The following is an 11649-nucleotide window of genomic DNA, read 5'->3' as shown; positions in this document are numbered from 1 at the left end:
AAGCAAAGGTTATAAAATGCAACTTATTCCCATAGGACCTTAAAACAACACATCTTTCATGTATTTTCCAAGTCTGACTAGTCTCAATAAACACTTAGTACTTCCTATCATGCAGAGTAGTGTGTTTGAAGCCTTGTTCATGAAATAACATCTGTTTACAGATTTTTTCATATAATCCAAAAATTAAGAACCAAATCTCATTTCTATAGTTTTTGATTTTAATTTACATATATAACTTTTGGATTTTTTTTGTGTTTTTTTGGTAATATTTTGGTTTTTCAACCATTTGCTTTGTGCGGTCGGGATCTCTGTGTGATTTGAGTGTTTGTTTTTTTGGCTTTTGGGGCAGGTGTTCATACGGTTGGATAACACTGAGGAGGTTTCCGCAACTATCATATGAGCAGAAATTGGGGTAAAAAGACTCCCTCCTGCAGCCTTATCCAATATTGTTCCTTCACAAAAGCCTGCTTTAAAAGAACCTGGGGGAAAATTGGGTCTCTGGTTTCCCCTCATTAATTGGGTGTCTGTTGCATTTGGGTGGGGAGGAAGGAGGTTCCTAAGTGATCAGGCAACTTGGCCAGGCAAAGCACATTAAAATGGATAAAGGGATTTCCTGATAGTATAAATACCTGCACACGACTTCCCTGTGCACCATAACCCATGTTATGTATATATGCAAGGGAAAGTGGTACAATCGAATCCGGACTGCTGGGAACTGCATAGGGTAGACTTGGGAGAAAAGCAAGGCAAGGCATCTCTTCGTTCTTCCTTTTCTGTTTGCTTGTGGGAATGAGTTGTCAAGCCTTTCCTTCAGCTGACACCTTCATCCCTTTGAATTCAGACTCGTCACCCTCTCTGCCTCTGATAATGCATCACAGTGCTGCAGAGTGCTTACCCGTCTCCAATCATGCCACCAATGTGGTCTCAACAGGTACTTTTTTTTTATTCTATCAGTGTTGCTCTTCTCAATGTGCCATGCCTTGGCATCTTTCATATGCTACGCAAGCCCTTGAAGGGAAAACTTTTTAAAGAGATTAGGTTCTCTGAGCAAATGATTCAAACTAAAACTACCAGCGTGCCAGGTTTAATTGTGTATGGTGTAGTCGTTGTTTTTTTAATTGCCACATTAGCTTTCACAATGGAGAAGTTGGATCATCATAATGCATCATCACAAAGCTGGTGTCTTATTTATTTATCTGATGTCGTATTTCTTTAAAGTGTTTCTTAAATGTTTCAACAGACGCTTCCAGGGTGGTATACAAATGTGTGAATAAAATCAATTCACACAACGTACAAAATTTAAAACCATTTAAAAACAAGACGAAACATAAATCCAAAATGGTAAAAGCGTATCACAATTCCTAAAACCATTTACAATCTAAAATGTCTTATTTCCTACTTCTCAAAAAACTCATACTAAAGAATGGGAAGATGCATTATATGAAGTGGAAAATAAAACCAACCAGTTTGCACAAATGCAAGCACTAAAAATCTAAGGTGATACAAATATTAACCAAGCTAATAAATCCTGTTTTCAGTTGCATGTCTAAGTATGGCATTATTAACAATTAATTTTCATTTGGACTCTTCCATATGACATTTTATTTTTGTTGTTGCTGCTGCTCTAGGTGGTGGTATATTCTGCAACATGTAATTGACTCGTTTATACTGAATTTGTGGTGGTTTATATTGGAGCATCCACACATCCTTCTGCTTTATTAGATGTTCTGCAATGCTTCTCCAGTGTTACTGCATTATTGTCATCTGGAGCTACACATCTTGAACAAGAGTGCTATAAAAGCCCATCTGGGAGTGAAAAACAAAAAATAACTTGGAATGTTTGTGGTATAAAAAATTGAAGGATTTTAGCAGGAACATGCACTGTTTGGGAACAGAAGAGTTTGTCTGCCTCCAAAAGCTTTGCAAACACAAACAGTATTGAAAGTGGGATTGTATGTATAGCCTCCCTGATACCAAATAATCATGAAAGCACAATAAAAAGGTTGCTTGGAAGGGCCTTTAGAGTTGATCAAAAGCATCAATTTATTCCAAGTGGCATGAAATGACAATTTCAATCTTAAATCAAATCATTTGTATGCCCATTTTTTTTTCAAACACCAGTATGTGTGTTTAAGCAGAAGGGAAAATAGAATCAGAAGAATTTGCAACCTAACACCCAGGGAGGGACACAGGGAGTGGGAATTAATCTATATTGAAGGTACATCAAAAAGAGGTTTCACCAACCAATAAAAGTTTGATAAGGAAGGAGCCAACAAGCCTCCTAGAGGGAATTCTATAGTCTGGGCTGCAACCATAGATACTCTGTCCCATTTTTCTACCACCAGCATGTCTGAACCCAGCTGGAAATGGCCTCAAAGATCTCAGAAATTGGGTATGATCGCACGATAATCCTTAAAACACCTTGGTCCTAAATCTTTAAAGGCAGTATTTGGCACTTTGAACTGGGATTGGAAACACAGCCGTATCCAAGGTCAGTCTAAACTGGAAAAGTGGGCCATGGCTTCTGAACTTTTTGCCACATCTGCATTTGTCTCAAGTCATACTTTCAAACACTTGCAAGGTTTTATATAACCTGCCAGAGAGTTCACAGTTTTTTCCCCAAAATAAGAATTGTTTCAAGAAGCGCCAGAACTAGGTTTGAGGGCTACCTTGGCAAAGTTCTACCTGGTCAACCTCGACTTCACCAATGTCTCCCCACTAACACTACCACCCCCCTCCAAATAATCTTCTGGTAGTTGTGGACTCACAACTGAATGCTGCACTATGGTCCCAGTGACTGGCCATGCCATATCAACAACAATAAGACAGACCACTCAGAAGGAGGCAGAGGATGCCTTGTGCTGGTCTAGAATAATAGATGCTCCTTGGGAAGGCAGGGAAATATGATTTTTAAGGTAGAGATCCATGTCCCATTGACAGAGGCTTTTGTGTGGCGTTCCTTCATCGCTCCACATCTGGTTTCTCCCAAATGAGATATATCAGTGATGCATGAAAGTCATTGTGCTCAGAAACTGCTACTCTCTCCTCTGCCCTGCAGGCAATTTAAGCCAGGCTCTTTTCAGTTCCTTAGGTTTCCTGTGACTTCAAGAGCTCTCCGTTTTTAATTTCAGAGAAGCATCAAGATGTGTATTAAAGCAGATGACCCTGAAAGTATATTACACTGTATCCAACTATTTCAAAGATCATTAAGTTAAAACTTTTTTTCTGTTACATGGGAGAAAACCAATTTGTGGATTCAAAAGAAATGAAGAAAGAAGCAGAACGCTGCACTGCCGTTTTAATTTAATGTGAAATAGAATCCTTCCACGAATATAATTCATTTCTATTTCAATGCCTTAAAACAAGAACTGTGGCTGAAAGAATGAAAATCAAAAACGGCTTGGCACACAGTGATTTATTTGCAGTGCATAACCCCCCTGCCACACACATAAACACACTTGCTTTTTAAAAATTTTGTGAATAGTTCATACTGTGGACTTTTGACCAGCCTGCCAGATAAGGATTGGCCTGTGATTAGTACAGAACTATATTGAAACTTGCATGTGTGATCTTTAACAAACAGCTCTGTTTTGAAGTAAAACTGGATGCACTGATTTGCGGGCAGGGGAGTTCCTTCTGTGTAAAATGGAATTAAACCAAAGAACAATGGGTATATTTGACTAATGCAGAAGCCATTCATAGTTCAAGAAATAGTCAAATGTTTCCTTTATCATCTGCCCACATCAGACATGGCTATTTTTTTTTTAAAAAAAGGTTTTATTTTGTAAAATTTACACAATAAAATAAAATCTCATAAGCATAATTTACATTTTATGCGTCAAGCTTTTCAGTAATCACTATAACTAGCACACAATGGCCTACATTTACTGGACTTCTGCTCCACCTGCTTTCAACAACTTTGTCCTGCATGGTAAATCTGAGGTGCGTTGAAAGCTGGGTGCATGCAGTTGCTTTCCCTGAATGTACAGCTCAAATTTACACACTTTCTTAAGACGCTCTCCAAAAGGTAGAGTATAGACTCAAGACAGATCCAAAATGTGAATATAATGTATTATTTATTTGCCTGTTTATTTCGTAACATTTGTACACAATTTGATTGTAAAAAAAGAAAAGAACAACGCTCAGAGCAGTTTACAAAAAGATAAAACAATAAAATAAAGGGAAAAAATTACAACCATACTTTTTAAAGCATACAAATAGAAGGTAAAATACTAAAGCTGAGTAAAATTGCCTCTACTTTCTTAGTGTCTGGGTAGGCTTGTCTAAACAGGAATTTGTTTAGCAGGCACCAAACATAGAACAGTGAAGGCACCTGCTTCATCTCAACTGGCAGGAAGTTCCAAAGTGTAGATGCTGCCACACTAAACGGGTCTTCTGTGACACCTGTAGTGGTGCTAATTCTTCAACTGAAGAGGTCAAATGAACGCATGTGGGGCAAGACAATTCTAGTACACTAGTTCCAGTTTGCATTTCTTGGTGCAGAAAGTATTAATCGGATGTGTAGAGATCTTTCCCATTCTAATTAATTCCAGAGGGTTCTGGAAGCTTCTCTGTGTGGAAGAAACAAGCAGGAGTTCCTGATATTCTGGGTTATTCCTTCAGAGAAGCTGAGTATAGCTGGCTTAAACTGGTTCTCTTATTTTTTCAGTCAAGGTCATGCTGACTATAAAAGTAGGGCCAGAAGGAGCCTGGGTTTCACTTTCTCTTTCTATATCTTTTCCTTCTTGTGTGGTGTTCTGTACATAGCATGCTTAGTGTTAAGGTTTTAGACTTATTATAAGTTATTAAAGTTAAGTCTGCTGCAACTGGATTTCTTATGGACAGTGCCAATCCTGAATGTACTGGATTTGTGACCATTATGCTCATTTGCTTTCAGTAGCAGTAAAGCTCGGCTGGATGAAATATTAATTGCCTCTGGTCTATTTTGGGGGGTAATCCTGCAACGTGTTTAAGGTTTTACTCTGCTAACTATACATTGGAATCTATTCTGGGTCAATATTGCGTAGAATTTCAATGACATACAGTGGTACCTCGGGTTAAGAAATTAATTCGCTCCGGAGGTCCGTACTTAACCTGAAACTGTTCTTAACCTGAAGCACCACTTTAGCTAATGGGGCCTCCTGCTGCTGCCGCGCCGCCAGAGCATGATTTCTGTTCTCATCCTGAAGCAAAGTTCTTAACCTGAAGCACTATTTCTGGGTTAGCGGAGTCTGTAACCTGAAGCGCATGTAACCTGAGGTACCACTGTGGTATACTTTGGTTGGGTTGAAAGGATGATCTTCGGGTCCTTATGCATGTTCTTACCATTATCCTCTGTTTTGTTAACCCCAACCCCTAAATCTTCCTCCATATGCCTCTCCATGCCGACACTGGGGAATGTTCTACCAGGTCTACATTATTCCATCCCTTCCTGCCATTATGGAAACCAGCAAGCTGCCTACGGCGTGATGGCAGGTAAGAAATGTTCCCTTAAAACCAGTGGGCCCATAAAGCGGGGGGGGGGGGAATACATCTGTAACTAATTCAGTTTGTCTCAACTGAAATGGTCTTACTGCACTCTCAACTTCCCCCTCCCCCTTTTTACCCAGGTATCAAGCCTGCAGGTCCAGATATGCTGGCAGCCAGCCTCTCTCAAAGCCGCATTTTGCAGACCTGCAGTATGCCCCATCCCAACATTGTGAATGGTGTTGGCACATTGCAAGGCAAGTCTGTCCTGTTTCATTTTGTTTTGTTTCCCCTAACTGATTAACCTTATTACATAAAAGTTTTCAGCGCCCGAGAGGCATTCCTGTAACAGCAGTAGTTCAAAATCAAAAGGAGCAGGGTTTAAATCGTAATTGCCATTTAAAAACGATGAAAAGCCATACAGAATAGGGATGACTAAAAGGGACCTTGTGGTTGGAGCTAGTCATCATCATTGGGAATGAATGAATGAATGAATGAATCTTTATTTGCGTCAGCCATCGGCCATAGCAATAAAACAACAATATGATATATTGAATGAAAATAAACAGTTGATTGTATAAAATGCATTTTAGGGTTTATAATCAATAGTCAAATAGAGGATTTTATTCTGATTGCCCCAGCTAAAAACCTTGCAACCTTTGCTGTCACCTGCTCATCTTGATCTGCCAAGAGAAAGGACACTGTAGCAGTGGTTGGGCGACCCGGAATGGACAATAAAAGAGGGGTGATAATCTCATTCCTCAAGTCTTTATAAAGCGTGCAAGCCAGAAGGGCATGCGTCACCGATTCAGTACTGCCATCTCCACAGGGACATAAGTGTTTTTCGTGTGGAATCTGTTGGAATTGTCCCTCAAGTATAGCCATTTAGAAAGGATGAAAAACCATACAGAATAAGGATGACTAAAAGGGACCTTGTGTTTGGAGCTAGTCATCTTCATCTGGAGGGAATCCTGCAAACTCAGGAGCTGCCCGAGAAAAGGCCCCTTCTTGTCTATTCACTAACCAAATCTATTTTTCTGGTGAGAGATATGAAAGGATTTCTTAGCCTGTGGAAAGGTTCATATGGGAAGAGATAGTGTTTCAGATAGCCTGGCCCTCAGCTTTTTAGGGTTTTAGCACCTTTAGTGGGCTTGGAAGCAAACTGGGAAGCCAGCACAGTCTATTTGTTTATTCATTTCCAATATTTATAGGCCGCTTTTCACCACAGAGGGCCACAGAACAGTTTCCAGAACAAACAATAAGACCAGTGGACATAAGACCTGGGTAATATGAAACGAGAATAAGCTACTAAAACTTCAATCCCATGTCACTTACCTGGGAGTGTGTCCCATTGATCTTGGTGAGGCTTACTTCTGAGTAAAGGTCTGCCTAGGATTGCACTGCTGCTAAATGATGTGAGCTAGGAAATTATAGCATTTGTTTTTGTTCTCCAACAGGTAGCCTCACCCCTTGCCTTTATAAATTCCCTGACCATGCGCTGAGTGCCAGTTCATGTGCTCTGGGCCACAGCTTTCCTTCCATGCACCCCTCCATCCTTGGAGATGACTCGGTCACTGATTTTAAGCAGGAATTCCGCAAGAAGAACAAGTCAATCGAAGAACCAATAGACATGGATTCTCCTGAAATCAGGGAGCTAGAAAAGTTTGCCAATGAGTTCAAGCTGAGAAGAATTAAGCTGGGTATGTGACTCATTTAACTAAAGATGTTAGGAGATTTTTTTTAAAAAAATCTTTTGCTTATGCTAAAGCGACAAATGCATGGATTGTGGCATACGGATAATGATAAAATGGTCAACTTTCAGTAGCAGAGTAGAAAGGGCAGTGTGAAAGGTCCATGTCTAAGTACTATTGCAAATGAACTGGGTTTTTACCCAATACTGGAGCTTTTCAAGCCTCCCACATTCTTCAAAAATTGTGCAGTGATATAAATGATCATATGCAGGAAATCTAAATGTGAATGTCTTTTCTGAGCGGTAGGAAATGTATAGCGCAAGCCTTGTATAGTGCAAGGATCCCTTTTTAGTTTGTCTGCTTCTGTGTTAAAATTAAAACACTTTATTTTGTACCAGCAACAGGGAATCTTGTGACAGCTTAAAAACAAAGAAATTTACTTTGGCATAACTTTTGTGGCATGTGGTGCATAAAGTGGCTGTAGATGCATTAAGCATTATCCATAGATGCAGAATCATTCTATTTACCGATCTCACTGAGGTCAGAAGAAAAAGAAATGCAGACAGGTACAGGGAGTGCGAATTCTGGCATTACCAGTGGCCATTCATGCAAAGTTGATAATTTGGACAGCCTGGCATTGGTTAGCTAATTAGCAAATGCAGTCTTCAAGGTGACACAGGATTCTTTGTTATTTTTGCAGCCACGGATTAATGCCTTCCCCATTGGAAAACCTTTTCTGTGTCTGACTGGTGTGAAATCAAAATCAGATTTGTTTTATTAGATGAAAGAAAAATTCCGGAAGAGCTTCAAAATCACCAGTGTATGCATATATATAGGTGGGTGGGTGGGTGGGTGTGTAGACTAATAAATAGATAGATAGATAAAGTGTTCCTATGCCAGCATCTTTCCCTGAGCTTGTAGGATTGTTTTCTTTTGCAGGTTATACCCAAACTAACGTTGGAGAGGCTTTGGCTGCCGTGCATGGCTCTGAGTTCAGCCAAACAACTATTTGCCGGTTTGAAAACTTGCAGCTGAGCTTCAAGAATGCTTGCAAACTAAAATCCATCCTAACCAAGTGGCTGGAGGAAGCAGAACAAGTAGGAGGTATAACCCAAAATTCCACGGCTCTTCTTAAAGGAGATTTCCTTGCTTGTGGGCATTGAAACTGATGCGGAGCAGAGAACAATTTTCAGAAAGCACAGGCCTGCTCCAGCAACCCCTTTAGCACATTCAGTCAAGGGAGGAAGCAGGATTGTTCCCACTAGCTCTGTCCCAGGTGCCAATGAACCAGGTGACAAAGCGCCCCCTGGGTCTTAGGTGTGGGTCCTATTTTGAAATCACTGAAATGTGAGCGTTGAGTTCACAGGAATTGCAGGTCACAATAGCTTTTGATACTGTGCATGTTATCACTGGAAGTCGCTTTCTCTCACGATGTTCTGTTCTGCAGCTTTATACAATGAAAAAGTTGGAGTGAATGAGCGGAAAAGGAAACGCAGAACAACTATAAGGTAACACGGCTGGATGCTGAACTGGGCTTTTCAGCTTTGGGAAACGCAGGCAGTCAGCCCTTGAGTATTCCCATCTGTAGGAATAGCCTTCTAAGGCTGCCATCCTACATACCAGGGGTTAGGGACCTTGGGTCCAGGGGCAAAAGGCAGCCGACCTGGTCTTTCTAGTCAGTCCTCAAGACTTTCCCCACACATCCCCTAGGATGAACCCCCAATGGCCCTGCTCCATGCCACCCATGGGTGCTTTTGCCCATCTTACTCATCTGGATGGATGATGGAGGGGTGTGTAAACCTCTGACTCTTGTGTGGCTAGAATGTAGCCTCCTGTGGAAAGGTAAGAGTCTTCCTCATTGGCCCACTATTGCCTCTGGCCCGGCCCACTAATGCAATGCAGCCCTTAGGCACAAAGAGGGGACCCTTCCCTGCTATAAAACACTTGTCGGAGGCTAAGAACCTAGAATTGTAGAGTTGGAAAGCCCCCCACCCCTGGTGGCTTGTAGAATTAGGCTGCTTAGCTTTTTTCCCTTTAGTTGTTTTGTTAATAAGTGTTTTATAGAAGATGGTTGCTTTGCTGATGATTTGAAATTGTTTTACTGGCGATCTGTTAATTATTCTATGTGATTTATGTTGTAATTGTGATGGTCTGTTATGTTGCTTATTGTTGGGAGCCACTTTGTGATTCACGTAAGTGAAAAGTGGCATAGAAATATAATGAATGAATGACCCTGAGGGTCATCTAGTGCAACCGAATCCTGCCCACAGCCTTCCCTGGGTGGGCTCGAACCACCAACCTTCCGGTTAATAGCCAGATGCCCTGACCCATTGCACCACTTCCAAATACACATGTATATGATTGCCTTGTTAATTACATATACAGTCCTTATATTTGTTGGGGGGGGCGAGGTCCAAAACATCACACTATTTTCCTCCATATATCTAGTTACAGGTAGGTAGCCGTGTTGCTCTGCCATAGTCAAAACTAAATAAAAAAATTCCTCCCAGTAGCATCTTAGAGACCAACTAAGTTTGTTATTGGTATGAGCTTTCGTGTGCATGTTATCTGAAGAAGTGTGCATGCACATGAAAGCTCATACCAATAACAAACTTAGTTGGTCTCTAAGGTGCTACTGGAAGGAATTTTTTTATTTTGTTCCTCCATATACTTACAGTTGAGTTCATGGTCCCTTTAAAAGACCTGTGCTAATTCAATCTTGTACGATTTTGAATTGAGAAAAACCACAATGTTTTGTTTTACTCCACCACCCTGCCAATGCTGATACACCCACACCCCACCCACTCATTCCTCATGAGGATGTCATTCCTCAGCAACACAAATACATTGCAAAGTACAACTTCTCTAAAAAGAAACCCTGAAAAGGGAACATACCATCCCGGCTGTTTTACATCAGAATCCTACCTGCTTTGCACAGCCCCTTTCATGTCAAACACAAAGTATAATGCTGCCCCCTTGTGGTCAAAATGAAAATTTGTTCCACTACGGAGGGAATTGTTTTTTGTTATCCCACTTGGCTTTGGAAGAAATATACTACATATCTGAATATTTTCACAATATTTCAGTTTGGGCTGAAAAGCACAACAAGCAGCTTGGAGGCAATTTCAACATTCGTTTGTAGTTTCCCCAAAGAATGAGGCCTCTCTGGACATGTGAGAGATATTCCCAAGGAAGGTTTTCACTAAAACACCTTTGGCAATGTACCGTCCATTTTTAAAGCACCAATTTGAGCCTTGCTTTTCTCTTTGCTCTCTTGAATTTGGTGCTGCCCTCTTTTTCTCCACTAGTATTGAAAGCACAGGGATAAATACGGATGATGCTTCCTATTTGCATCGCACAACCCAGGCTACAAATGACATGTGGATGTCATCCTTTTTTCCCTGTTGTGTATGTGAAACGCCTTGCATGAATTGGCCCATAGTTTCCATGCAGCCTGAGATACCAAGGATATGATCAAATTGTTATGGTTCTCCTTTCTAGCATTGCAGCCAAAGAAGCTCTTGAGAGCCATTTTGCAGAACAAAGCAAGCCCTCATCTCAGGAGATTATGAGGATGGCCGAGGGGCTCAATCTGGAGAAAGAAGTGGTGAGGGTCTGGTTCTGCAACAGAAGGCAAAGAGAGAAGAGAGTGAAGACCAGTTTGCACCAGAACACCTTCAATTCCATGATTAAGGACCACCAAGAGTGCCACTAGACTTTCTTGGAGCGAAGCGGGGTTTTTAGACAGCAATACTTTGAAAACTGGACTCCCTCCTTCCCCCCACCCCACCCCCAGGAAAAGAAACGGGCATAAATACAGGGCATGTAATGCTTACCACTTTTACAAGTTTGTCAAGCTGAATGATAAATAATTCTAGGGGTGCTTCGTTTAAATACTGTGCAGTTAATACAGCCTAGTGCAGCAGCACCTTGTGCAATTTAGTAATGCCAAAATTCAAAATAGGCAAAGCAGGAATGAAGACTGCTTGGCCTATTTTAATACCACTGTCTATAGTGTTGGAGGGTGATAATGACTCCTATGGGTGCAGAATGCAGAGGTTAGGTGGTTAGATATTCACCTTTAAAGGGTGGCCTACTGTGGTGAACACTACTTGCATATTTTGGAGGGGGTGTTCTCACACATCCAAGTGCTTTGCTTTCTTTATTTTAGGCTAAAATCTTTTACTTAGTTGTTCACTGCTGACACCATGTATCTAAATATCAATGATATATCCCATTTTTTTTACCCACCAGTAGCTAGCTATGGATCAGCGTGGTACAAAACAGCACAGGCTCCATTTCAAAGTAAAAGGCAGAGTAATTATTTATTTTAAGTATAAATAGCTGTGGATCTTAGCTTGTGTAGATACTATATGTTGATCTGTACATGGTTTACTGTTTAATTCAGAATGGTTACAGCTGAAGTTACTGCTTCTTTAAGAGGAAGAAACTGAGAGATTTGATTTATCCCCTATAGTCAGTTTCCCTAAAC

The 11649-nt window shown here is 40.8% G+C and overlaps 1 protein-coding gene across 1 annotated transcript; it reads left to right on the top strand.

The window, feature by feature from the left end:
* Positions 1 to 789: 789 nt before the first annotated feature.
* Positions 790 to 10939, top strand: POU1F1 (POU class 1 homeobox 1; the record flags this gene model as incomplete). The annotated part of the gene is made up of 7 exons (XM_081907906.1): positions 790 to 931; positions 5410 to 5475; positions 5610 to 5727; positions 6928 to 7166; positions 8097 to 8261; positions 8605 to 8665; positions 10659 to 10939. The coding sequence occupies 7 exons, from the start codon at positions 790 to 792 to the stop codon at positions 10870 to 10872; spliced, it is 1005 nt and encodes a 334-aa protein (XP_081764032.1). The 3' UTR covers positions 10873 to 10939.
* Between the last annotated feature and the right edge of the window lie 710 nt (positions 10940 to 11649).

Source organism: Podarcis melisellensis (assembly GCF_964234715.1).
Source record: "Podarcis melisellensis genome assembly, chromosome: 4".
Classification (NCBI taxonomy): domain Eukaryota; kingdom Metazoa; phylum Chordata; class Lepidosauria; order Squamata; family Lacertidae; genus Podarcis; species Podarcis melisellensis.
This window is presented reverse-complemented; position numbering and strand designations above follow the sequence as displayed.